Source organism: Aspergillus foveolatus, assembly GCF_047715535.1.
Source record: "Aspergillus foveolatus strain CBS 279.81 unplaced genomic scaffold BDW70scaffold_6, whole genome shotgun sequence".
Lineage (NCBI taxonomy): Eukaryota > Fungi > Ascomycota > Eurotiomycetes > Eurotiales > Aspergillaceae > Aspergillus > Aspergillus foveolatus.
In genome coordinates, this window is record NW_027396070.1 from 570,218 (window position 1) to 596,135 (window position 25,918).

Sequence of the window (25,918 nt, forward strand, 5' to 3'; positions counted from 1 at the left end):
TATTTTTTTTCTTTTCTTGTTTTGTTTTGGCTTTTAGCTTATGTATAAGTGGTGGATTGGCCGGGGTTAAATAGCCGAGTTGCAGAATCTCGCACTGCCTCGGATTGCAATTTACCGATTCTGGGGCTTCAAGCACTAAGCCTACATCATCAGTGACCGGCTTAGTGAGGCCAAATTCGGTTCTAGGTACATTAGTGTGCGCGGGCTAGTCCCGCTGCCGTCTGCCGTCTCGCCGTCTAGCCGATATTGATATGCTTTTATTTCCTCAGCCGTTGTGCATTTACATAAGTTTCTGATCGAATAAGCCTGTTCCACCACTTGAGCTGTTCGGGGCAGCTACCTGAAGCGGAGAGTCATGCGATCTACAAATTGTACTATCGAAAGACCGCGGCACGCCGGGCCGCTGGCGCCACCCGGTTTATACGCCGGTACTCCAGTCTGTATGCCTCTACTTCGATCTAATTCGACTGTTCAATGCATAGTAAGTATATCTACTCTGCTGCCTCTTTGAATCTGATCATGCCATATGGCAGAATGAGATCAAACCCTTATGAATCTAAGGATTAGCTGCCGCTGCCTTGCACTCGCAGTAGCGCTGTCAAATACAAAATACGCGCCATGCAGGCGCTCCTGTCTCCACCCAGTCATGAACTCGACGAGTTAGTCTGTAATGGTTCATTACATTCTATAATTTAAGATACAAAGCGGAGTATGGCCATTGATTAAAGCTCAAGGATGTATTGATGTTCATTGTGGCCAATACGTAAAATATGCATTTTTGTTACCAGTTTTGCGGCGAAAACTATATATTTCAGCTTACACCGGCCGAGAACTTAAAACATTTTGCCATCTACTGCTTACTGCCCGGGCGGATCGGGAAGGGATATCTCTCGCCACGTCGGAGGACAGGAGACTGGAAACCGAGTATGCTCCGACAGCCGGCAAGGCCGTAATGACATGAGCAACCCATGGCAAGTACTAGAAGCTGCCGTCTTTGGGGCTCCAGACGACGTCCCCATATAGATGGCAAAGACGATTCCGGACCCTATGGCGTACCAACGGAAACACTTCTAAGCAGTCCGATCCCAGTTCCGGCCCCAGTTGAAGAGCCCTGGATTCACGTGAGGATTGAGCCTTGGAAGTCTTCTGGTTAGAGTCTGACACCACCACGAAGAGCCATGGCTTTGACACATAACCGAGGCGCGTAACCTTTACCGCGATCAAAACTGCAGATCAAATAATGCATACCGACTAAACACTCTGGACTCTAGAATTGTTAGTTAGAAACTCGTGAAGAAGTATGAAGGGGTAACTTGCGGCTGTGACATAACGCCCAGGCTGAGGGTATTGGCAGTTCTGCAGGATTTCCCCGCAGATCTTTGATCTTGCGCGGAAGTAAGCAGTATCAGTTCCAAAGCTGCTGTGGCGGATATACTCCGTATGTACTCCATATGTACTCTTTATGTACTCCGTATGCACCCCGTATGCACATCAGGGCGATAGACCATCTGATGGAACACGTGCTTGGCGATGAGATCACCGATGTCGAGACTGCAGCGAGCATAATCCGTCCATTACAACGGACTTGTTTCATTGGGTTTGAAATAAAGACTAACTTCTCTGTTGATAATAATAGCAGCGAAAGACGTCAGCTTGCTGGAAAATCGTGGTTGTTGATCCGTGCCGTTTGTGATGTCATTGGCGTTGGTGCTTAAATACCATCGCGTATAACAGCGGGAGCAAGATCTAGACAAGACTACCTTCCTTACGCAGACTGCCTTATCGATTGTTACAGGTTGACGCGCCAAATACGGAGATTATCCGGAAATTTTTTGATCTGAATCCATAATTGAGTCCTGACGCAAAATGCCTGCCATCTACGAGCGCATCGAGAACGACCTCATCGTCCAGGAACGCACGCTCTGGAGCGCACTAACGAGTGCCTCACCCACGGATGAACTCGAACGGCTTTGCCACGAGAAGGCCGTCCTCCTGTTTCCCAAGAAGGATATCACCACGGTCGAAACCCTGGGCGAGACCTTTCAGAAGGGATTCCACAAATTCGACGAGTACGACCTGCAGGACGTGCGGGTGATTGTGATCGATCTTATGGCGGGTACCATAACGTATCGAATCCATGCCAGCAGGGAAGGACAGCCAGATTACCATGCAACAGGCTCAACGACTTGGGGCCAGGGGTCGGATGGAGAATGGCGCGTGATTGCGCACCAGGAGACGCTGCTCTAGCTCTCTAGCTGCTCTAGTGGTATTGAGTGTATTGAGTGTATTGAGTGCACTTTATGATGTATGATGTATGAATTGGACGGGCGATGTGTTCTTTACTTTACTCTGTATGAAACAGCGGAACGGCCGAAACTTGCAAGATTGGAACAGCCGGGCGGCCGCTAGTCTTTTGGCAGCCGAGAATTCTCCACAACTGCCGACGCTAGCAGTTAGCTCTTTTTAGCTCTTTTAATCAGTGATCGATTTATTTCTGCAACCCCATGACCCTGGCCGAAAAGTCTTCAGAAGTTCTCAGTATGATCGTAGAGAGACATCATGCATATTCCCAAAGAAAACGGTGAGCCCTGGTCCGGCTATACGGTGTCGGTCCCTCTGTCAGTGCCCGATCCATCACCGCGATGTCGTAAAGTCCTCATTGTTGGCATGGGCATTGCCGGCGTCGCTAGTGCTCTCGCTCTTGCAAAGGAACTCGGCCCCCACGAACCGAATCTTCAGATCACCCTCTTCGAGCGTCACGAAGTCCTTTCCACTTCTGGTGGTGCGATTAATCTTACCCCGGTGGCCCAGCGGCATCTGGATCGGCTTGGCGTCCTCGACGAACTAGATCGGCAGGGTCCTGACGGTGGTGCCGACGTCGACGCCATTGAACTCTTCTCCAGCCGGTCAGGACGCTCGCTCGGCTCAGTCGACTTCACCGACGGGAATGGGAACGGCGTGAACGGGTACAAGGGGCGGCGGGTGATGCGGATCGTCCTGTCTCTGGCGATGCTGGCCGTCCTCGAACGCCAGCCAAACATCAACATCGTCTACGGGAAGAAGGTCAGAGGCGTGTCAGAAATGGACGGTCAGACGGTTCTGCATTTCGAAGACAAGACCTCTGCTGCGGGCGATCTTGTTCTTGGTTGTGACGGCGTCCACTCTGCCCTTCGCACCCATTACGTTGAACCCGGCCGGCCGTCTGAATACACGGGCCTCGCCTTCATCCAGACCACCATCGACACTCCTCCCCCTCCACCTCCCTCAGCGAGAACCAGTCTCAGCCGTCCAAGCAGCAGTACCAGCGCCAGCGGAAGCACGCACAATTCCACAAAGAGCGGCAGGACAACCCGAAGCGTCAGCACAAACTCCCTCAACTCCTCGCCAACCCTTTCCTCAACCGCACCGCCGACAATGCATCCCCCTCCCTTCCGCACAACCGGTCTTGCTCTCTCCCGCCATGGCGATCTTCTGGGCAGCTACTGTGACCGCAACCACGCCACCCTCTTCCTCGCAGCTATAGTTCAGATCAAGGAGACCCTCTTACCAGGGTACCGCCTGGACGGTTATCACGTAAAGGATCCCCGCCACCGCTTCGCTATTCACGCAGCCCTCCAAAATGAAATTCACTCGCGCTTCGCAAGCTCAGGGATCCCTTGGATTCGGGGCGTTGCGAATCTGAAAACAAACTGGATGCTCTATCCCGTTTACCAAGTCCGGCCAGGTGGACGGTGGTGGAAAGGGCGTGTCATCCTACTAGGTGATGCCGCACATGCCGTAAGTTTCCTTATCCCCTCTCCCTTCCGGCGAGACGAACTAACAGACATAAACAGATGCCTCCACGAGACGAATCCGCCGCCTACGCCCTCGACGACGCCATCATGTTCTGCCGCATCCTCGCCCACCACCGCGACGAGCCCCTCTCCACCGTCTTCAGCAAATACGAGCTCCGTCGCCGCGGACCCGTCGAGGAAGCCTTTTCCGCTGCGGGCCGAATGTGGGCAACCCACCGCGACATGGGCTTCCTGGAGGGCCGGTGGAAGGAGTGGACGATGCCGTGGGTGCTGCGGAAGAACCGGGCTGCTAGGGATGCTGCGTGGAACTTTGACGCTTATGATGTTTGATTTGGTTGCCTTACAATAGAGTTTTCATATAGTCTGGTTGTTTGACTCGGTTTGGGTTTGGGTTCGGTTTATAGTTAGGGATCTTTGTTGCTTCTTGTGTTATCTAGACGGACTGGACTGGACTGGACTGATGTTTGCAAGCATCATCGCATTTGCATTGTATGGCATGGATGAACGGAAAAGCATTCTGTTATATCAAATTTCTTATTTGCTGCTTGCGCTTGAAAATTGTCTGGACTTTGTTGATTGTACATACACGTTTCCTATTTGAATTTTACATCTCCCGATATCAAGCTACCTAATGATATTGAATCATCCCGGACAAGGTCGAATATAACCATACTATCGAGTATATGTCAGACAGAGACCTTGGACTCTTCGCGAAAGACTGTTTCCCTCAGTAAGGACTACTCTAGCTTATCTTCTGAGGTACCGCGACGCATAGGTAGTAATGGTACGAGTATCAATTGACTGCTATGTGACAGAACTAGCCAGCCAGTTTAAACCAGCCAATCCGAATGTACATATAAATACATGCTATCACTGTTATCGATAGTCCGCACCATACTCAACCTAAGAAAAGCAGCCCAAGGGAGCGAATCCAGGTAGAAAAGAAGGTGTTAAGTTCATGTTTAGAAAGTAAGAGTCTGACCAGCAGTTCCAACAACAGCGCTCTTGACCTCAGAGGTATCAAGGAGGTCGTACTCGTATTCAACGGAGGTAAGGGTTCCCTCAAGGGCCTCGTTCTTGGCATCACCGAAGTCGTTGTTGCGCTCGACGGCGTATCCTTCGTCAGTCGAGTAGAGGGCCTTCTTGCTGTCGACGAAGACGTTGCCTTCGACGAGAACCTGGGCACCGATACGGGTGTTGATGCCGTCGCTCACAGTCTCGTAGTAGTTGTTGTAGATGTGGCCGGTACCGAAGCGGATTGACGGGGCGCGGGAGTTCAGGTTGTACTAATAAAGGTTATTGTTAGCGTTGCGAGATGTTAACACGGCTGTAGTGGGGGTGCCAGGGTATCCGGTTTGTTGCCAATATTCAGATGCTGGGGAGTAGGTATCTGAAGGGGTAGACAAACCCAGTAGTTGTTAGCGTAGGTAACGTGGAGCTTTCCAGAGTCCTCGTCTTCGTTGCTGTTGCTGTGTCCGACGAGCGAAGCCTTCCAGTGGTCGTGGATAAAGGAGTTAGAGACGGTGATGTAGTCAGAGCCGCGCTTGAAGTCAAGGAGACCGTCGTAGTAGTCCTTGTCGTGGTCACGGTCACTGGAGACGTCGACGTGGTCAATCCAGATGTTGTTGGAGTATTCTGAGGAATATTAGTCTGTGATTCTTGTCCTAAATCAGTCCTGGACGAGGCTATCCCAGCCCAGGGACTGATTACGTGATGATCGCATGATACGTACCAGCACCGATGGCGTCGCCATTGTCGGCCAGGACCTTCGCGATACCGAGGTTGCGGATAATAACGTTCTCGACCTCCTTGAGACGGAGACCGAAGCCGGTCAGGACGGCGGAAGAGTCGGCACCAAGGATAGAGGTGTTAGAGCCGACATCGACCTGGTCGGCGGTCTCCTCGATGGGACCGCTGACAATGACGATCTTGGGGTCGTCGCCTTGGACGGCGGCAGTGAACTCGGCGTAAGACGAGACGGTGGTTGTAGTACCGCCGGCACCGCCGGTAGTACCGCCGTTCAGGCTGGCGTAGCCGAAGGCGGACTGGACATGATCAGAACGGCCTATACACACTATCAGAGGGTTTGAGACGTACATCTTCAACGGAAGCACGCTTGTTGAAGTTGCTGTTGATGAAGTTGCTGGTAGGAGTCGGAGCTGCAAGGGCCGGCCCGAGGCAGCTGACGGCGGCGATGAGGAACTTGAGATTCTGCATCTTGAAAGGATTGAAAAGAACGGAAGAAGTGAAAGAAGGTAGAATACAAGAAAGAGAGTGTATGAGGAATGATTGACAGGCTCGCTGTTGAGGGAGGGAAGAATCAACGTGCGAACAGGTTGTTTATATAGTCCTCACCAACTCCAGGGCTTTTCTCCGGAAATGACTATAATAGGTGGAAGGACTGAAACGATCAGCCTTCTAACTCCTGAATATGGCTATAGAAGCCAGTCAAGATTCCCCGTAGCTGAGCTATGACCATGACGAATTTGGCTCTGCGTTGCAGGTAGAAAGCGGTTCCTCTGCGTTGCCGCCGAGTAACTCGTGTGCCAAGAATCCCAAAACAGCACAAGACCAGGAACGGAGACGAGTATTGGGTCCCTTGGGTTTTCATTAGGAAAGCGATCAACGTGAGACCGGAGAACTTCCACTATGGATGGTAGCTTGTTTCAGGACGAGGTGCCAAGACACCCGGGTGAAGCGGAGATACCACTCAGCGTCAGGAACGGCTGGGCTGGGCATTGCGCCATCGAAGCTGTCATGCGAAGCTTCGGCTCTGTTTGCATGATTCATGGATTCGTGGGAGCTTCGCGCGATCGTCCTGGTCCTTGCCTCAACGCACACGGAACTGATCTTCTTCTTCAGCCTTACGGCTCCTGGGAGGGCTGTTTCACGGGGTCGGCCGCGGATGATTACCCACGAATTGCACGTATTGGAGTTCTTCTGCACCAGAAATGGTGCGAATGTTGACAGAAAATGCGTGGGATATAATCTATTTCTCGTCGTCTGCCTGCGCGATTCATGCACGGGGCCTGGCTTCTGTCCTGTTAGGATCTTGCGGAGCCGAAAATTATCAGGGGCTGCATTTCCCCGTGCTATAGTAGTAGTTAGCACCTTGGTGGATGTCGGAAGAGTGATGCGATATTGTCTCACCCTCGACTCATTCACACTGGAGACAGCAGGTCCCATGAAATAAATGCGCATGCCAGTCCACACTTGGGCAAAATTATCGAGCCCGGCGCAACCCACAGCATAAAATAACACTTCGAGACGCATGTATTAGAGGCTTATAAGGCAAACGCATGTAATGGCATCAGTCGTAGGGCTTCATGTTGCCCTGAGATGGCGTCACCGCATGCACGCATTCCGTACTCTGTAAACCAAGCAGTTCGCACTTGCCACACCTCAGGTAGCCAACCAAGCCCGCTTGTGGTTCAGGAGGCCGACCGTGCTCTGGAGTGGACACTCGCGTGGGTAGCTATGGAGCCGACTTCGTCTCAGCTCTGGTCCGGTAGGTACTCCGGAGTGCATTTATCCCCCTGCTGCCAAGCCTAAACGTCTCCACTGCGAGGTCTGTTGGGTATCTGCTTATTTGTAGGGAAGGAGAATTCAAGGAGGTCATGACAGTTGCGTTGCGTCCTTTCCTTCTCGCCATGGCTGCCGAGAATCGTTAATATGGGAAGTGTGGATAGTCGGGAGCCGATGGGTGAGCCGAGAAGGCCGGGGCAAGGTTGTTGGCCAGCTGACAATCTGTCTGAACCACTTTCTTTCCCTGGATTGAAAAGAATAGCTCAATAGGTTCGCCGTATCCCGTAATGGAGTCGTTTGCGGTATGTGTTGGAAGTTCGAAGTGAGGAGAAGTCTGAAGAGCAAATGTTCAACCGACGGACTTGGCCGCCTTTCCATCCATCACCAACATAGAACTTGGAACTTTGTTTCTCCAGCTCTCAACCAAAGCCTTTTTATCAGTCAGGTTATTTCCCGCATTCTGTGTTATTAAATGCAGGTTTTCATAAAAAGTCAACAATGACACATCACTTACTGATCCGCTATGTCACTGCTGCCCTGCAACCGTCGCGATGCCCAGGACGAGGATCTGTCCCTGACACTCTACAGCCCGCATGACATCTCTAACCAAAAACCCTTGGCAAAGATGGAAGGGAAATGATACTTCAAGGGAGAAACTGACTACAGTGAGGAACAAGCTTCAATAAGAACTTGGCTTGTATGAGGAATCCTGTTGCCTAACAGTCGCAGGTGGATAGTGAATCAAAGTAAATTCTAGCCTCAAGTTTTGGACATATTGGCTAATCTTGTTCGTTGCGGGCCAGCCAAAACATCAGAAATTGTTTTGCATCATCCGAAAGACCGAGGTGTCGAGAATAGCATCGTCCGTGTGAAGTGGCATCTACAGGCTGTAGTCGGTTTCCCCTGGGTCTCAACTGCGGAGCACAACGGAACACAACGCAAAGATACCCTTCTATACACAACTTTGCAGTGCAGCTGTAGGATGCGTAAAGCAAATCCTACGTTGGGGCCGGGAAGGCGCTAGTTGCATCCCATCTCCGCTCGGCAGCCCTACGGTTCCTAGTGATCTACCGCGGGTAAGATGAACTGTTTACATGCGATAACCAGGCTTTGGAGGGAGATAGCATGGCGGATGGCTGTCATTACTTCTTCTTATGGTCTTTGAGATAGCCTATGATGGAAGGGAATGATGGTACAATGACGATGCTTGAAAAAAACCTTGAGATACTCGACACATGTCGCGATTCGCGACACTATTATATTTCGAGGCAGATACGCTTTCGGCGAGGAATCCCTTCTCATCAAAAAAGGTATTTCGACGCCAAAGTGATGTAACGGGCAATATTGATATTGCCTTCAACATTATCTACCTGATTCGCAGGCCTACAGGGCCGGCCCAGCAACCTGCTGCCCAACTATCACCACCGCAACGGCGATCTGGGGACGTCTACCGTCAGAGTCAGGCCCTCAGTCATACAAGCGGACTACTCACAAGGGCTAAATCCACTCCTCTCGCAACCCTCACTCTCCACATCGGCCGAAACCGAAACGGTGGCTTCTGACCTTGTGCTAATATCTCAGGGTCGCTGACTCTGTCAATGAACGCAACTCTCTGGTCCTCAATAACAGCCACCTGGACAAGGTTATCCACATCCATCGCGAGAATCTCCATAACGGTCTCATCATCAACAGTGGCTCCCCCCATCCTTCGCTGTTCTGGTGATCGTATATAACTATAACCCCGCGTGGTCCTCGCATCCATCAGCGCACAAGCATTGTGAAACCGCATCACGGCCCTAGGCTTCTGGACTGCCACTCGACATTTCGCTGTAAGGAGGGGCTCACTGATTGCCGTGCCACCAGGTAACTTCAACTCCATCACAGACGAGTCATACCACCGACAACGTAGCTCGAAGAGAGGGAGTCCGGACGCGTCGCGAAAGTCCTGGCGCTGTGAAAGAGTCCACGGGTGACCGTGCACGGTGAAGAGGACGGCCCCGTCGTGGTGAGTGACGATGTAGTCGAGTGAATGCCATGGTTCGGGGCTATTCCGGACCGTGATTATTGTTTCGATCTCGGCTCTTGCTATCGTCTCAGGTCGGAGCGCGATCGGCCGTCGTGGTCTTGCTGGAGGTTGTTCGGAGAACGCCATACATGATCTTCTGGAATTGTTGGCAACGGCTGCATTGCCTGCATGATGAACTTCGAAGGTGAGCCGTGTTTGATTTATTTAAGAATGTCATAGTGAATAGGGTTCCATTGAAGATAGTGGAGTTGCGCTGAGTTCCCAGCCAGAGTCTGCCTCGCGATCTGCCTTATACTGGCTGTGGATTTCGGCAGCTTCTAATTGGGGCGTTGCTCTTTTCGCCCCCAAAACGGCCAGGGGAACACTACGGTGGGAACTAAAGGCAGGCGCTCCGACGAGCAATGCTACCCCATTACTTCATTACTCCAGGACTCACAGTCACTTCATCTCCGAGCGCATGGATTATCTGCAAGCCCTAGACTGGCCGACAATGGTTACCAGTATTTGGCGTAACTGCTATTGCCCGTCACGACACTCACAAACTCCTCGCCAATAATGCCGTGGGTACGCCTAGAAGGATGCAGCCCAGCAAAATGAGGGATTGAATGCTCGCTTGGCAGCGCTCGCAGGTTTGTCCACTCACCCTGTTGCGGTGCTTAACATACCGAGTGACATTCGCCGGCGCATCTAGATGCTCGGTCTCGTGGCGATTAGTCTCCACATTTAAACAATCAGCAAACTAATCTGGGACGAACTAAATACAGATGTGGTGAAGTGTGGTAGAACGGAAGAAGACATACTAACCTATGCATACCCATCACCGCTAGCTGCGCCCCAGACACCGCCGGACAACATAGTCTCATACGGCATATGATACAGGTACCCATCGCTAAATGCGATAACAGGTTCACGTGCAATAACTGTTCTTCATAATAATGGCCCGTGGACTTCTATCCACCGACTCTCCACCCCTGCCTTTCAGGAGTAAATTACTGCGGAGCTGGCTGCTACGACATCAGTCTCATGATCGCAGAGTTTCTCGCCCTGCCGACACGTATGTTATCCAACGCCTTATATAAACCTTTGATATAGTTTGGGGTAGGGTTCCCCTTGGCCTGCGCGTTCGTGGAGAGAGCATCGCCCCAAAATTGCACGTTCAAAACTAGTTGACACAGCCCCGTTTCAACATTGATTCCATGAACTAGTTCCTGCTAGATTCAACGGGGATCCAGTATCCGGAATAGACGGACCTATACGTTGATAGGGGTTCGAAACTGTGGGTCTATGCTGTTCGAGCTTGTCGCCATTGAAACGGCACAGTTGATGCGTGTCACGTTCACAAGCTGCGAGGCAAAATAGCTCCAGTTATACCCGCCATTATATGCGTCATTGTTCTTCGTGACACATAGTCAGTGCACTCTTGCACTTGCGCACTCGGTATGTCGGTAAGGCCCACCGGGAGGCAGGACTTACAATTTCTCTCCAGCCTTCTGGAAGCAGATTGCTATGATGACTCGCAAATTACTGTAACCGCGCGCCATCGGTATAGCTGCTGCTGAAAATAACTCTTTTTCTCTCCTTTGAACCCAATGGTGATAACGATGCGCGAGCGTGGGCGCTTTTGTCCGGGACCGAAGACGAGAGTGTTTGGAAGCGCGGAAAGCCACCATGAAGAATGCACTGGTCAAGTCTTAAACCTGGACACGACAAAATAATGATACTGCTCGAATCCTGAGACACGGTCTGCTTTATTATGTTTCCATCTCCGTACGGATCGTCCTGTTCGGTCGTTGATCCTGTGTTCATGGTAAGGAACTCGGTCTTCAGATCAGCTTTCGAACGGAATTATTGTTCAACGCACTGTCCCGGTATACTGAATCAGTTAATTGTAACTCTGGAACACCCAGAACCAGACGAGTCTCTCCAGAGATCAATATTGTATTATTTAGGGACGGTCTGATTCGTTGACTTTCTCTTGGCTTCAACAATATGTTTTCGGAGTACCCTCCGCGGCGTCGGATATATCCGAGCTAAGCACGTTTCCGCGATATAAAATAGAAAGATCAGAACGATGAGCTACTATGGCGAGTAAAAACCCCATACTCACAAGTATGCTTCTCGCGCATTCTTTGAGGTATATTCGGCGACGCACGCCCGGGGCCCGTCGCGGTGTGGCTACGGCTGCGCTGGGCAGATTCGAGTCGGACACACGAGTCGACTTCAGCAAATTCAGCAGCAAGATCGGCACCCTGAGGCAACGGTTTGTATTTCGCCCTTTAAGAGAAGCCAAGGACTGATGATTTTATAGGTTGAAGCGGCCATTGACGTACGCAGAAAAGGTCCTATACAGCCACCTTGATGATGAGTTTGATGAAAACATCGTCCGTGGCCAGACGCAGCTACAACTCAAACCCGTCCGCATCGCCTGTCAAGACGCGACTGCTCAGATGGCGCTCATTCAGTTCATGTCTGCAGGCCTAGACACAACCGCAGTCCCCACGACCGTCCACTGCGACCATCTAATTGTCAGCCGGGACGGGGAAGAATCAGATCTCCCACGTGCCCTGGAGACCCATCGGGAAGTCTACGACTTCATGGAGAGTGCATGCCAGAAGTACAAGATGGGTTTTTGGAGGCCAGGAGCAGGAATTATTCATCAAATCGTGCTGGAAAACTACGCTTACCCTGCCGGCATGATGGTCGGGACAGATTCGCATACACCGAATGCTGGCGGAATGGGCATGATTGCCATTGGAGTTGGAGGAGCTGATGCTGTTGATGTCATGGCTGGTTTACCGCTAGAATTGACTGCCCCAAGGATATTGGGTGTGCGACTTCACGGCGCGTTGTCGGGCTGGGCATCGCCGAAAGATATTATCAACAAACTTGCAGGGATGATTTCAGTCAAGGGAGGCACAAGGTCGATCATTGAGTATTTTGGTCCTGGAGCGCAGACACTTTCAGCGACTGGGATGGCTACAGTGTGCAATATGGGGGCTGAAACCGGCGCTACGACATCCATATTTCCCTACACGGCCTCGATGGCAGAGTACTTGCGAGCTAACCGGCGTCCGGACATGGCTGCTGCGGTTGAGGCAATTGCATATGAGCTCCAGTCCGATGAGGGTGCCGAATACGACCAGATTATTGACATTGATCTCTCATCACTGGAGCCGCATATCAACGGCCCCTTCACGCCTGATCTGTCAACGCCCATCTCGAAATTTGGGTCAGCGGTTAAAGACAATGAGTGGCCGTCAACACTGACCGCCGGCCTTATTGGATCCTGCACGAACTCTTCTTTTCATGACCTCAGCCGCGCAGCGAGTCTCGCTCAACAAGCATTGGATGCTGGTATGAAGCCAACAATGCAGTTACTGCTGTCCCCTGGCAGTTTGCAGACCCGCAACACGCTGGAGGAGGCGGGCATAATGCAGGTGTTTGAGAAAGCAGGTGCCATCATGCTACCCAATGCTTGCGGCCCGTGCTGTGGCTCGTGGGATCGTACCGATATACAGAAAGTGAGCCTTCGCGTAGAGTCTCGAAGTGTATCCTGGGACTGACAAGCGCAGGGAACAAAGAATTCCATCATCACCTCATATAATCGTAACTTCTCAGGTCGCCTAGACTCGAACCCGGCGACGAATGTCTTCCTCACTTCGCCTGAAGTCGTCATGGCCAAAGTGTTCTCGTCAGATCTGGCCTTCGATCCCACCCATGACACGCTCACAACACCATCTGGAAAAAAGTTTAAGTTCAAGCCTCCAACCGGCGACGCCCTTCCTAGTCGGGGTTACTGGGATTCTGACCAAGCATATGTCCCCCCTCCAACAGACGACGGCGACCGCTCCAAGCTCGAAGTCAATATCAGCCCTCAATCCCAGCGACTGCAGAAACTGTCGCCATTTGCCCCCTGGAACGGCCAAGACTTAGATGACTGCCTCATTCTAATCAAAACAAAGGGCAAATGCACAACGGATCACATCACCCCAGCTGGACCCTGGTTCCGCTTCCGTGGCCACCTCGAGAATATCTCCAATAATACGCTGATTGGCGCCGTGAACGCAGAAACAGAAAACATCAATAAAGTTCGGAACCAACTGACAGGACAAGATGGCGATGTCCCGGGCACCGCACGCTACTATCGATCGCAGGGCCGGCCGTGGGTCGTCGTCGCGGACCATAACTACGGCGAGGGGTCATCGCGCGAACATGCAGCATTGCAGCCACGATACCTTGGTGGCGTTGGGATTATCGCCAAGAGCTTCGCACGTATTCACGAGGCGAACTTGAAGAAACAGGGGATGCTGGCTGTGACGTTCGCGGACGAGGCGGATTATGATCGGGTTAGGGCTTCGGATCGAATCAGTATTACGGGATTGACGGCTTTTGCACCGGACAAGCCGTTGATAATGAGGGTAAAGACGGTCTCGGGGGAGGACTGGGAGGCGCCTTTGATGCATACCTTTACGCAGGAGCAGATTGAGTATTTCAAGGCGGGGAGTGCATTGAATCTGATGGCCAAGGGCCCGAAGGGAGCGTAGTGACTGGGACATGCCGCTACATATTTAGCCTAGAGTTGTCCGGAACCGCTTTAAAAATGCTGGAAAAAGCTCTGATTTCTCTTAGAACTTTTAGAAAATCGATCTTGATCTGCGGTATTCTGACGGCACTGTTATGGGGAGCAGCGGAGAATTAGGGCCGACTACGGCCGACTACTGCTGTAGCTTCAGAGATCAAAAATCCCCAATCCCCAATCTTAACAATTATCGACGTCTCTATATTTGTCTCCACCTCCACATTGAACGGCTGCAGCGTATCCAACCGGAATGCACTCATTTCTGTCGGTCTATCCGTGTGGCGGGCTATCCGGTCACGCTAGGGTTGGGCCGACACTACACACCAAATCGGATGCATCCGGCCCACTGCTACTGCCATCGATGACCAAGCCTGGGGTCGTGGAGAATGCGGGGGAATCTATCAGACGAGCCGGGGTTGGACTATATGTAGAGGTTTGGATTCCCCTGGCTTTTATCCAGCAACCGGTCAAATCTCGAAGGTTGAATTCCTTAATGGCAAAGCAACAGCCGTCTCTACTCAAATACATCACTGCGATCAAGCAGTCACCCCGGCAAATCTATAATCGCCATCTCTTCTTGTCCGTCGTTGCATTTGCCCTAGGCGGCTGTGCAAAGGGTACTTGCTGGATCTTGCCCCATGGGCTGCTTTCGCAAGATAGACTGACTTGGGCGTCTAGGCTGGGATGAGGGCTCAGCGGCTTCGATTACACAACTCCCGTCCTTTGGCCGGACCTACGATCTAGACAGCAGCACAATCTCCAACTTGATCTCGTTCGTTAATCTTGGAGCCGGCGTAGGAGCCCTGCTATCCTTCCTCGTCAACGACCGGCTGGGTCGGATCTGGTCTCTGCGCTTATATCAGGTACTGTATGCTGCAGGCTCGCTCATCTCGTGCTTCGCCTACGGTCATGTCGGCGCACTCTACGTCGGTAGGATCGTCGCCGGTCTAGGGATAGGCGCATTGACAGTCGTGGGACCAATGACAATATCGGAGATTGCTCCCAAATCAAGTCGAGGCCTCATGACACTCTGGTTCAATGTCTGCATGCTGTCAAGCCAGATGATCGGTGTCTTCACAGTGTACGGCTGCTCGCGTCATGTTTCAAATACCAGTGACCTCCAGAACCAGATTCCCTGGTTCGTGCAGACATTCGTCCCCGCCATCAGCATTGCCATGTCATTCTTTGTTGTTGAGTCCCCGCGCTGGCTGCTCCTGCAGAACCGGCAACAAGAGGCTCTCGACACCCTAGAATGTCTCCGAGGCCTCCCTCTCAGTCACGGCTATGTTGCGGAAGAATACAATGGGATGACCGCACAGGTTGAACAAACCGACAGTAGCTACATGGCTGTAGTCAAAGACACTTTCCTCGTGCGTTCCAACCTCCGCCGCGTTCAGCTCACCATCATCGCCTACATCCTGGCCCAGATGTCCGGCGCCAATTCGGTCACAAATTATCTCCCCACCATCTACGGCCTCATCGGAATCAAGGGGTCCGGCATCAAGGTCTACTCGACAGGTCTATACGCCCTCGCCAAGGTCGTCTGCTGCATCGCCGGATCTCTCGTACTCGTCGACGTGATCGGCCGACGTAAATCAATGATGATCGGCGTCACCACCCAAGCAATATGTCATGCTTATCTGGCCGGGTACCTGAAATCCTTCTTAAGTTCGCCCGACAGTGTAGCCGAAGGGGCATCCGATGCTGCCATCGCCGCCATTTTCATCCACGCCCTCGGTTGGGCAATCGGACTTTACAGCCTCCCCTACTTGTTTGGCGCGGAGTTGTGGCCAACACGTATCCGATCCTTTGGCGGCGCGCTTTCCCAGTGCTTCCATTGGTTGTTCTACTTCGCTATCACGAAGGCGACGCCATCGTTGCTAGCAAGCACAGATCAGTGGGGGGCGTTTGTGCTATTCGCGGCGTTCTGCGCCGTGGCATTTATCTACGCGTTCTTTTTTGTTCCAGAGACAAGCGGGCTCAGCCTAGAGGAGATTGATGCGATCTTTAAAAGGCCGATTTATCAACTGGCGAGGCCAGTCAGAGAGCCTGAAGAGAATGTGAATAAGTAGGTTCCTTTCCCTAGCGGATATACCAAATAGTCGGCTCTAACGGATATCAGGGACAAGGTCACCGGCCCTGAAAACGAGGAAAGGAAGGCAGAGACGGAGTCGAGCTGGATTGAGCGCGTAGCTTAGGGTCAGACGAAACAGTCCTGGAATGGGTGATTTGCTTCAGTAGTAGAGTGGTATATTGACTTGGAATAGTACAGGGTTTGGTATAGAGATAGAAATCCAATACGATCCATTGCTATCTAGAATCTCCACTACCTTACTTCCGCAGCCTCTTGATAGTAGGCCCCATGAGCTGCCCTTTCCTCAATTCCTCCACCGTTTTCAAGTCAATCTCCCACCGTTCCCTACAAAGCTCAACAACCTTTTCTATCAAACTAGGCGGAACAATGACCACCCCATCTTCATCTCCCACCAACACGTCACCCGGATGAACCCACAAATCACCCTTAAATTGAAGCGGGACGTCAATTTCCGACGCGCGCGTGAAAGACGCGGAGCCAAGAATGGACGTATCGCGCGAAAAAACAGGAAATCCTATCTCTCGATGCTCCAATAAATCCCTTACCCTCCCATCCACAACTACGCCGAGCGCCCCAGCGGCCTTCGCTCGGGTCGACATCAAGCTCCCCCAGCAGGCGGAGTAGAGGCCCTTAGGTTGCTGGATGTACATGATTGCGCCGGGACGATTTGCGTCGGCGAAGTGGATGGACGGTTTTGGAGCTCGAGCCGCGCTGGACGTTCCGACTTCTATCATTTTGACGGTAACGGCTGGGCCGTAAATGCGGAGGGTCGAGGGAGGGCCCAGGGGGGCTGGAGAGCGCATGCGTAGACCATCGAGAAAGCCGCCGTAGGGGTAGTGGAGCTTGATGAGTGCATCTCCTATCTAAAGGCCTGATTGTTAATCGTGGCGTTAAGTACATGACGACGGCGTGGAAGAAGTGGAGGGGGTGCGGACATCACAGGTAGAGAACTGCTTGAGTGCTTGAAGAGCTTTTGACGCGTTTGACATTTTAAGTGGCTGATTGTTGAATATGAAAACAAGATTGCGTCTGAGAGCGCGAGTTGATGGTATGCGATGTCGCTTGACTGTGGTGTTGACCTCTTCTCGGATGGATCCGAACCGATGCTGGAGCAAGCCGATCCAGGCAGCGGGGGCAATTGGTATTCGTGAACTTAGGCCATGACTCGTACGAGGCCGAAAGACAGTTATTGACATACCAAAAGCACCTCGGTAATGCTTTGACTAAAAGCTGAGCAGTTGGGTCGTGTCTATTTTGAGGTTCTTCAGAGGCTACCTAAAAGACCATTACGGGAGAAAACTCCAAACATCAGTAGAGTCCATTCCGACCCCCTCAATGAAAAGGTCTGCCCAGGGAATGTCGACTCTCACGTCCGGAAATTGGCCTGACAGCTCTTCCGCCGGGTCTTCCGGCCTGGGTGTCGGAAATGTATGTGTCTGTAGCCCAAACCAGGACTGGAATTCCGTATCCAAGTCGACGCCAGCCGGACCAGGTTCGTCGAAAAGAGTGAGTATGGAGTTGCCTAGGCGCTCAATTATTGTTGAGCACTTTTCACCCACTGCGCGGCCGTTAGATATACCGCGGAAGAGTGTCAAAAATGTAAGGATGTTCGTCTGCACGACCGGCTTGCTCAACTCGTGGCGCAGTGGAGGTGAAGATCGCAAGGCGTAGAGCATGGTGACGGCGGCCATAAACAGCGAGTGAATGGCGACAAACGTGTACTTGATCCTGTTACGCGCGTACAACGAGCTGTATGAGTTTATCAGGCCTATGGCAGACTCCATACACAGCCGAAGATCCTCGGACGAGGGCATTGGCACTGCACGGGACGGGCGGTAGAGCGATAGCACAGCATGATGGAACGCAATCTGGAACCACTCCTGGGACTGAAAGGTGGAGGAGGTACGGACGTATCTCGGCGCCATGATTAGCCAGTGATTCAGTTCCGAAAAGAAGGCGTTCCGAGTCGCCCCCAGCTCGTGTGTATCCGATGATGTCGGGCTGATGGAATGGAAAGAAGTATAAATTCTGGCGTTAATTTTCCGGAGCTGGATGATATGGATGAAAGTGGACGTGTCTTTGATTTGCGGCAGCAGTGGCGTGTCTGGCGCGGTGAATGATTCGTCGAGTTGGTCATCCATCAAGGGAAGTGGGAGTGGCACAGTGATATCGTTCTCATGGATACCCAAGGGTCGGCCCATGTTGATTGCCATGCTACAGCTCATGACATACGCGCACCAAAACACTCGTTTGAACATTTCCGAACTAAGGAGATTCTGACCGGCCAGGCTCTCCTTGCGATGCAGGTCAATCCCCAAGGCTAACTGAAGGGCGAGGCTGGTGGTATACCACATATTGACTGACTGCGGTTCGTTGTGGCCGTACATACATAGCAGTAGAAGACACTGTATGCATTCAAAGTCGTCTACCTGTATGACGATATGCAGATCTTGCACCGCCCGATTGAAAAAGACTCGATGTAGCTGATTGTTCCCTTCCTGCGTTGGGGGATTTTCCGTGATTGCAATGGCGCAGACCATGTTCACCAAGAAATTGGAGATTGGTCTCGTTACTGATTTGGCGAGAAAAGGTTCAAGATGGTCGTTGACGAAGCTAGGCCGGTGCAGGACGGGCAAGTACGGCCACCGCCGCTCAAAGAACACGTCCACTAGGTTCTCTAAAGCAGCATTATGAAAACTAGAGAGAGCTGTATTGCTCTGAGACGTGATCACACTGGAACTTGCTGCATCATCACCCCACAAATCCCAGGCACTGCTCAAGGCACTCCGATGTGTTCCGCGGAAGTTCGGCTGGTATGTGAAAGTGGGTCGCAAAATTCGGCCAGTGTACGACAGGTCAAAACTTAGGATTAGAGGGTCACTGGATGGTGCTAGACCACGTTCAGCTTCAGGTATGCCATTTTCGTCAGAAGCCGGCAAAGCAGTGTGGGTAGATAGACCCCTGGCGGACGTATTCAATTGCGCAGGTGTGGAAGGCCGTTGTGATCGTAATTGATCAACCTCTAGTAGCAGCGCATCATACTCCTTCTGCAGGGACAGTAGTCGGGCCCGCAGAAAGTCGCATTCGCAATCAGAATGTGCCTGAACTACCAATCGACGCGAAGGGACGCATGATGCTCCGACAGAATCGCAGGGACCACACGTTGGGGTTCTCCCATCGCACTAGGACTAGCGGTTAAAACACCACGTCGTGTATCAGATATGCAGATCCGTACCTTTTGCTTCCGACGTCGGCACCTCTCGCAAGCGGCAGCACTGCGACTTAACCCCGGACGGTGTCGGCGCACAGCAGGCGAGCGTGAAGTTGCGGCACTGGCTTCTGTCATGTCACTCGATCTAGAGGGTACCTAGCGAGTGGGATTCATCGCATTGCGGAATAGTAACAGAGCTACCTAAGCAGTCACCATTGTCTATCTAGTAATGCAGGCTTTTTGAAGAATCATGACGAGTATGAGGAGATGTGAGAACAAGCTAGAGACAAAAGAGCTGCGTAAATCTGGGGAAGTTGAAGGGCCATAGTCTAGTTGCTGACAAATGTAGATACCTCAGGCTTCAAATATCGTTTACATATGTTTAGTCCCATCAATCCTCGCAGGTGTTCAAGTTCTAATCCTACTCTGATCAATAATGGTAAGTCCTCACGCTCTTCTGCAGCAAGTCCAGCTCCCTATAGCAGCTGGAGATAGTAGTCACTGAAATATTCTAGCTGGGTTCTCTCTCATGATCTTCTCCCATACCTCGTTCCCAACCCATTCCCTCACCTTCTCCAGTAGAGTCTGATCATCAATAACTCGAAACGGCTCTTTGACAGCTAAGCCACCTTGCACTGTCCGATTGCTACCATCCCCTGTGTGCGGCCAGTCGCTTCCCCAAATACACTGGTCCGGTATTTCCCTCGCAAAGGCTTCAATGATCGGCCGAGTATCGTCAAAGCAAGATATGGTTCGACTAGACGCTCGGTACAGGCCTGAGACCTTGACGATTACCTTGGATTGCTTGGCAAGTGTGAGAAGTGATGCAAATCCTGTCTGCAGTAGAACTCCATCTTTCACTAAATGTGGCGGGAGCTTCGATGCACCCTGCAAGCCTCCGAGGTGATCTGCAATAATAGGCACAGGGAGTGTGGTGACAACATCAAAGAGTGCTGCACGGACTTGTTAGTGGGAGAAGCAAATGGAAGAGGGGTTGACCATCTCACTATCCCACGCCCATCCAGGGACAAACAGCTGAATCATCCACCCTGGTAAGTGGCGGATCCGCTCTGCTCCTCTCTGAAGCGTTTCCAGCAAGCAGGAGACGTCCAGGCCTTTCCCGTCCGCTTGAAAGTTTAACCGGATACCTCTTACGCCCAGCGTGTGCATTCGTTCAAGCTCGTGGTCCGTTATACCATCCAGATCTAACACCGCGATTGCATATGCTGACCTTTGCCGGGCACGCAGCTCCTGGAGACATTTCATCATCACTGTGCAGTCTGTTCTGTAAGGTGATGGCTGGACAAGAACGATATTGCTCCCTGTATCATCTTGAGTGATGCTCCTATTGAAGCTCACCAGATTTTCTAAAGGCGCGTCGTCTGGTGTGTAAGCACGATTTGCGGCATATGGTCCTATCCTGGGATCAAATACGTGAACGTGAGTATCGAAGGCGCCAGGTGGTAGGAGGAACCTGCACGAGATATATGTGAGATATGAAGGCAAATTACCAGCTCGATATCTTCGACTTACCTGTTCTTCCGACTGATACCGGATCCTTCAATATGGGCTTCAGGTTTCATTGATTGTGTCGTAGCAGCCATGTTGAGATGACTTCGTGCTGGGCTTGGAAAGTTTCTTAATGCTCGAGATCTTAAGGCGAGCCTCATAATACCTGTCACTATTGTCTAGAGTCATTTTGACTATAGACCCTAGCCTGTTTGCTGTCGAAGTTCGGATGGTGCCGATAAATGCAAAATCATCCGGATGCTTCCGATATTATAATCACAATCGGTCGAGACAACAGCACTGCCAACTGCCGCACCTTGACCTTATATTTATATTATTGCTTACTTTACTTTTCCACAACCCTTCGGGACCGTTTGGCACCATTTCTTCTTTCCCTCGTCGACGTATTTGACTATCGAAGGAGTGGTTCGGCATCAGCTGCGAATATATGAATTCCAGACTCATCTAGGATAGGAACATAGTAGACCGACAATAATGGCGCTACAGAGCATACCGGCAAAACAGATCCCTACGATAGGACATAAGGAGGAAAGAAGGCCGATTCCATACCGTAATTTGGCTGTTGGTGCGGTGATGAACGTCTTCCAAGGTAAGACAGACCATGTCCGCATCTAAATTTACGAAATTGCTGATAAGAGCTCTAGTAACAACTTTGGGCCAGCCTATGGAAGTGCTTAAGACACATGTATGCGCTAATACATCCTGAGCTCTTCTATTGACCCAGCTAAAAGAATGAAAAGCTAGCTGCGAATAGGCATGCCTCTTTGAAGGACGCGGTCCAGAAAACATGGGCTCGTGGGCGATGGCTAGCTTTCTACCAAGGCTTACTACCGTGGGTATGCGATGCTAAATACGCCAACCTTCATAGATGCGAATTGCCGATCAGTATGCGCTAATCAAACGCAATGGTACAGGCATGGCTCGAAGCCTGCACGAAAGGAGCGATCCTTGTCCTCACCGCAAGCGAGATAGAATACCAGGTGCAGGCCACGCTACCAAATGCATCGCCAACGCTGGGTGGAATTCTGGGTGGAATTGGCGGCGGGTTTGCGCAAGCCTACTTGACAATGGGCATGACCACATGTATGAAAACGGTCGAGGTAACGCGAACCAAGTTCTCTGAACAAGCGATTAAGCCACCAGGGTCACTAGAAGTGTTCTTTCAAATCCTTCGGGAGAAGGGCATTCGCGGTGTTAACAAGGGTGTCAACGCTGTCGCTCTGCGACAAGTAACGGGCTGGTCATCGCGGATTGGCATCTCGAGATTTGCAGAAGAGAGTATTCGATCTGTGACGGGCAAGGCAAAGGATGAAAAGTTAAGACTTGGTGAGAAGATCTTGGCCTCCACTATTGGCGGCGCGTTGAGTTGCTGGAACCAGCCATTTGAGGTACGTTGAGTACGAATCGGGTTTAAGCGACCACGTTAACATTGAAAAGGTGCTGCGCGTTGAAATGCAGTCGATGAAGAGCGATCCAGCACGGCCGGAGAAGCCGACCATTGTATCCACCTTTAAGCACATTATCAAGACTTCTGGGCTCAGAGGCCTCTTTCGTGGGGTCGTTCCTAGGATTGGGGTTGCCAGCTGGGCAACAGTCTGCATGGTGGGATTTGGCGATACTGTTAAGGCGTTGGTGGCTAGAAAAATGTAACAGACCAGCGCACATTATATCCTCTGAGAACCTCTGCCTGCAGTTGGTTCGGGATCTAGTTGACCGTATACAGCTTCTACAGCGAGATGTTAGTAGGTAGCTCGTACCCTCCAGGCATTCAAAAATCGTCGGGTCATATCAATTCCCCTAACACCAAGCTCAGAGTTCGCGTCAAGAACCAAACTGCCTTCGACTACGCCCGCTGCCACATTTCTACCCGAAATGAGATCAAGAAGACAGGGATACGCAGTGTTGCGGAACGTTTTTTTCAACCTAGAGTCAAAGCACTCATCCCTTCAGCAAGCAGTGGGGATGGGTGCTCTGTCAAGTAAGGACTGGCTGGCGGACATGCCATGGTCCGGTTATTGCGCACACCGGGAGACAGAATAGCAGCAGCTCGAAGCTCCCTTAAGGACCAAGGACATACCAAACGCAAACCTCGGTACGCTAGCGGCTGTCGTTATACCAGAGCTAGAAACAACATGTCGCGATCTTAATTCATTCGTCCGAAATGTAAATGCAAGGCTTCTGGTTAATTTGCTGATGACATTTGGCGAATGCTTGATGGGACCTGGATGCCTAGTGCCGCGTAGAGTAAGTTAGTTGCTAGCTCTGCATCTGGGTGGTGGAGTCTGCGCTCTCAGAATGCGGAGTACCTACAGAGCCGTCCCAACAGACAAGCCAGTCCTGGTTCGATGATCCACGCTATGAGTGACTAAAACTCGTAAGCGATCCGGGGCTCTCCAGGTTAATGCGTGAAGCTAGGATGGAAGATCGCGTTTGCTTGCTTTATTGGGAGAGCGACAGCGGCAATCCACGCTAGTCCCGATGAAGACAAGGAATCCGCGTCTCGCTATCTTATCGCTCGGATGGGTTGCTTATCGCTTGTCTGGGCTCTGCGTGTCGAAAGCAAGATGCTGCAGCCGGGGGTTTATAATCGCATCTCATCCCCTCACGGGATATTCTATTCTGTCTCTAAATCATCTAATCATATCCTTTCTTATCGCTCTCTGGAGTTGCGGTGTCTACTTAAGCTCTCCGCTGCTTTCTAGTCACTTCCTCTTATCGTCCCCGCACCCCCTCCGATATACATACAGACATTATGGTCCTTGACAGACTGAAGCAATTGACGCTCCAGGTCAGCGCCTCTTCTCCGCCTCCCCACCCGCTCGACCCTCTATCTACCGCCGAGATCGATGCTGCGGTTGAGATCATCCGTAAAGAACATGGCAACGTCAACTTCAATGCCGTCACCCTCTATGAACCCCGCAAGGAGAAGATGATGGCCTGGCTGGCGAACCCCGGGTCTCCTCGTCCTACTCGTGCTGCCGACGTCGTTGTCATTGCACCAGGCGGCAAGATCTATGATGGCGTTGTCGACCTGGATGCAAAGAAGATCGTTGAGTGGAAACACACTCCCGGCGTGCAGCCATTGATCACAATGGAGGACTTGCAAGAGGTGGAACACATTGTTCGCAAGGACCCGAAAGTAATCGAGCAATGTGGCATTCTTGGTATCCCCCCAGAGGATATGCACAAGGTTTACTGCGATCGTAAGTCAGATGTCCACTACGCACCTCATTTCTCAATCTTGAGCCTCCTGCGAATTCTTCAACTACGTATCGATATTAACGACTCGCAGCGTGGACTATCGGTTACGACGAGAGATTTGGTACGGACGTTCGTCTGCAGCAGGCTCTGATGTATTACCGGCCCCACGTTGATGATTCGCAATACACATTCCCATTGGACTTCTGCCCTATCTACAATGCAGAGACGAAACAGATCATCCACATTGATATCCCACCCGTACGACGACCGCTCAGCAAAGCGGCACCAAACAACTACCACCAAGCCTCGGTTGAGCAAGAAGGCGGGTACAGGACAGACCTGAAGCCTATCCACATCACCCAGCCGGAGGGCGTCTCTTTCAGCATCGAGGGACGGACGATCAAATGGCAAAACTGGAGCGTCCATGTGGGCTTCAACTATCGCGAGGGCATTGTCCTGAACAACATCACCTACAACGACAAGGGCAACATCCGGGACGTCTTTTACCGACTTTCGCTTGCTGAAATGGTGGTCCCATACGGTAACCCCGAGCACCCTCACCAGCGCAAGCACGCTTTTGACCTAGGAGAGTACGGTGGTGGCTACATGACAAACTCCCTTTCCCTTGGTTGCGACTGCAAGGGCGCAATCCACTACATGGACGCGGCCTTCGTCAACCGAGCTGGTGCCAGCACAATCGTCAAGAACGCCATCTGCATCCACGAAGAAGACGCGGGTATCCTCTTCAAGCACACCGACTTCCGCGATGAGTCCACAATCGTCACCCGTGGCCGCAAGCTCATCATCTCCCAGATCTTCACGGCCGCCAACTACGAATACTGCGTCTACTGGATCTTCCACCAAGACGGCACCATCCAGCTCGATATCAAGCTGACCGGTATTCTCAACACCTATGCCATGAACCCCGGTGAGGATACCCACGGCTGGGGTACCGAGGTTTACCCAGGAGTCAACGCTCACAACCACCAGCACCTGTTCTGTCTACGCGTTGACGCCAACGTCGACGGGCCGAACAACACCGTCTTCCAGGTCGATGCAGTCCGTGGAGACGGAGAGGTTGGCAGCGCAGAGAACAAGTACGGAAACGCCTTCTACGCGAAGAAAACCAAGTTCAATACGCCCCGTGAAGCCATGTCTGACTACAACGGCGCTACCAGTCGTACCTGGGAAATCCAAAACACAAACAAGCTCAACCCGTACAGCAAGAAGCCTGTCTCGTACAAACTTGTCAGCCGCGAAGTCCCGCCTCTTCTCCCCAAAGAGGGCAGTCTTGTTTGGAAGCGCGCTGGATTTGCCAGACACGCGGTACACGTCACAAAATGTAAGCTACTATTTCCAACAAACAAGGAAGGCCCAGACTGACTTGTGCAGACTCCGACGACCAACTCCACCCGGCCGGCCGCCACGTCCCCCAAACCTCGGGCGAGCCCTCCCAAGGTCTCCCCACGTGGATCGAAGAAGCAGGATCCGACTGCTCCATCGACAACACCGATGTCGTCCTCTGGCACACGTTCGGTCTGACACACTTTCCAACTCCTGAGGACTACCCCATCATGCCGGCAGAGCCCATGACCGTGCTCCTGCGACCGCGGAACTTCTTCACGCGCAACCCGGTTCTCGACGTGCCGCCTAGCTTTGCGCGCACGCCATCGCAAGTTGCTGCAAATGCTGGCTCCTGCGGATGCAGTAAGAAGGCATCGCCGGATGGATCAAGCGTGTACGTTTGAGCGGCTGGCAAATTAGGGTAACGACTTATACCTGTGTGTGCATTATTCTTGTATAAAGGAGTTTGGGTTGTCCGTCAATTTGAATCATTTAGCATTTCAAATACCTACTTCTACGCATAGTAGCTATGCTGGGCGAATACACCAGCATTAGGTGACATCGAAATTACAGTGGCAATGTGGCGGAGTTAGCCTTGTGATAATTTATTTAC

General features: G+C 51.8%; 11 protein-coding genes across 11 annotated transcripts; 6 read left to right on the forward strand and 5 right to left on the reverse strand.

The window, feature by feature from the left end:
- Window positions 1-1,636: 1,636 nt before the first annotated feature.
- On the forward strand, window positions 1,637-2,526 carry BDW70DRAFT_129606 (uncharacterized protein). The gene has a single exon (XM_073735640.1). The coding sequence runs from the start codon at window positions 1,867-1,869 to the stop codon at window positions 2,245-2,247; it is 381 nt and encodes a 126-aa protein (XP_073599508.1). The 5' UTR covers window positions 1,637-1,866; the 3' UTR covers window positions 2,248-2,526.
- A 141-nt stretch (window positions 2,527-2,667) lies between these two features.
- BDW70DRAFT_147851 (FAD-dependent oxidoreductase) lies at window positions 2,668-4,124 on the forward strand (the record flags this gene model as incomplete). Its single annotated transcript, XM_073738785.1, has 2 exons — window positions 2,668-3,777; window positions 3,834-4,124. The coding sequence occupies 2 exons, from the start codon at window positions 2,668-2,670 to the stop codon at window positions 4,122-4,124; spliced, it is 1,401 nt and encodes a 466-aa protein (XP_073599509.1).
- A 594-nt stretch (window positions 4,125-4,718) lies between these two features.
- BDW70DRAFT_103333 (pectate lyase family protein) lies at window positions 4,719-6,296 on the reverse strand. Its single transcript, XM_073734344.1, has 4 exons — window positions 5,892-6,296; window positions 5,527-5,839; window positions 5,203-5,429; window positions 4,719-5,080 (listed from the first exon to the last, which is right to left on the reverse strand). Exons 1-4 carry the CDS (start codon window positions 6,009-6,011, stop codon window positions 4,757-4,759), a joined length of 984 nt encoding a protein of 327 aa, XP_073599510.1. The 5' UTR covers window positions 6,012-6,296; the 3' UTR covers window positions 4,719-4,756.
- Window positions 6,297-8,702: 2,406 nt separating this feature from the next.
- On the reverse strand, window positions 8,703-9,471 carry BDW70DRAFT_156855 (uncharacterized protein; the record flags this gene model as incomplete). The annotated part of the gene is made up of 2 exons (XM_073740254.1): window positions 8,703-8,756; window positions 8,812-9,471. 2 exons carry the CDS (start codon window positions 9,469-9,471, stop codon window positions 8,703-8,705), a joined length of 714 nt encoding a protein of 237 aa, XP_073599511.1.
- Window positions 9,472-11,456: 1,985 nt separating this feature from the next.
- On the forward strand, window positions 11,457-13,889 carry BDW70DRAFT_170800 (putative aconitase; the record flags this gene model as incomplete). Its single annotated transcript, XM_073743024.1, has 3 exons — window positions 11,457-11,605; window positions 11,654-12,866; window positions 12,918-13,889. 3 exons carry the CDS (start codon window positions 11,457-11,459, stop codon window positions 13,887-13,889), a joined length of 2,334 nt encoding a protein of 777 aa, XP_073599512.1.
- Window positions 13,890-14,417: 528 nt separating this feature from the next.
- Window positions 14,418-15,996, forward strand: BDW70DRAFT_147854 (general substrate transporter; the record flags this gene model as incomplete). The annotated part of the gene is made up of 2 exons (XM_073738786.1): window positions 14,418-14,541; window positions 14,603-15,996. The coding sequence occupies 2 exons, from the start codon at window positions 14,418-14,420 to the stop codon at window positions 15,994-15,996; spliced, it is 1,518 nt and encodes a 505-aa protein (XP_073599513.1).
- Window positions 15,997-16,255: 259 nt separating this feature from the next.
- On the reverse strand, window positions 16,256-17,008 carry BDW70DRAFT_147855 (RraA family protein; the record flags this gene model as incomplete). Its single annotated transcript, XM_073738787.1, has 2 exons — window positions 16,256-16,882; window positions 16,955-17,008. The coding sequence occupies 2 exons, from the start codon at window positions 17,006-17,008 to the stop codon at window positions 16,256-16,258; spliced, it is 681 nt and encodes a 226-aa protein (XP_073599514.1).
- A 297-nt stretch (window positions 17,009-17,305) lies between these two features.
- Window positions 17,306-19,499, reverse strand: BDW70DRAFT_170805 (transcription factor domain-containing protein; the record flags this gene model as incomplete). Its single annotated transcript, XM_073743025.1, has 2 exons — window positions 19,255-19,499; window positions 17,306-19,201 (listed from the first exon to the last, which is right to left on the reverse strand). The coding sequence occupies exons 1-2, from the start codon at window positions 19,363-19,365 to the stop codon at window positions 17,306-17,308; spliced, it is 2,007 nt and encodes a 668-aa protein (XP_073599515.1). The 5' UTR covers window positions 19,366-19,499.
- A 229-nt stretch (window positions 19,500-19,728) lies between these two features.
- BDW70DRAFT_170807 (amidohydrolase family protein) lies at window positions 19,729-20,834 on the reverse strand (the record flags this gene model as incomplete). Its single annotated transcript, XM_073743026.1, has 3 exons — window positions 19,729-20,183; window positions 20,238-20,704; window positions 20,764-20,834. The coding sequence occupies 3 exons, from the start codon at window positions 20,832-20,834 to the stop codon at window positions 19,729-19,731; spliced, it is 993 nt and encodes a 330-aa protein (XP_073599516.1).
- Window positions 20,835-21,234: 400 nt separating this feature from the next.
- Window positions 21,235-22,757, forward strand: BDW70DRAFT_170808 (mitochondrial DNA replication protein; the record flags this gene model as incomplete). Its single annotated transcript, XM_073743027.1, has 5 exons — window positions 21,235-21,349; window positions 21,405-21,445; window positions 21,501-21,596; window positions 21,675-22,148; window positions 22,198-22,757. 5 exons carry the CDS (start codon window positions 21,235-21,237, stop codon window positions 22,408-22,410), a joined length of 939 nt encoding a protein of 312 aa, XP_073599517.1. The 3' UTR covers window positions 22,411-22,757.
- A 617-nt stretch (window positions 22,758-23,374) lies between these two features.
- BDW70DRAFT_170812 (peroxisomal copper amine oxidase) lies at window positions 23,375-25,750 on the forward strand. Its single transcript, XM_073743028.1, has 3 exons — window positions 23,375-23,963; window positions 24,053-25,303; window positions 25,354-25,750. Exons 1-3 carry the CDS (start codon window positions 23,513-23,515, stop codon window positions 25,707-25,709), a joined length of 2,058 nt encoding a protein of 685 aa, XP_073599518.1. The 5' UTR covers window positions 23,375-23,512; the 3' UTR covers window positions 25,710-25,750.
- Window positions 25,751-25,918: the final 168 nt, after the last annotated feature.

Excerpts from the sequence above, each read along its gene's own strand:
- BDW70DRAFT_103333 (XM_073734344.1), bottom strand. The coding sequence starts at position 6,011 with ATGCAGAATCTCAAGTTCCTCATCGCCGCCGTCAGCTGCCTCGGGCCG. Across the intron at positions 5,840-5,891 it reads AGCGTGCTTCCGTTGAAGAT|TCCGCCTTCGGCTACGCCAG; the intron begins GTACGTCTCAAA and ends GATCATGTCCAG. Across the intron at positions 5,081-5,202 it reads CCTACGCTAACAACTACTGG|TACAACCTGAACTCCCGCGC; the intron begins GTTTGTCTACCC and ends AACCTTTATTAG.
- BDW70DRAFT_129606 (XM_073735640.1), top strand. The coding sequence starts at position 1,867 with ATGCCTGCCATCTACGAGCGCATCGAGAACGACCTCATCGTCCAGGAA.
- BDW70DRAFT_170812 (XM_073743028.1), top strand. The coding sequence starts at position 23,513 with ATGGTCCTTGACAGACTGAAGCAATTGACGCTCCAGGTCAGCGCCTCT. Across the intron at positions 23,964-24,052 it reads GCACAAGGTTTACTGCGATC|CGTGGACTATCGGTTACGAC; the intron begins GTAAGTCAGATG and ends AACGACTCGCAG. Across the intron at positions 25,304-25,353 it reads CGCGGTACACGTCACAAAAT|ACTCCGACGACCAACTCCAC; the intron begins GTAAGCTACTAT and ends TGACTTGTGCAG.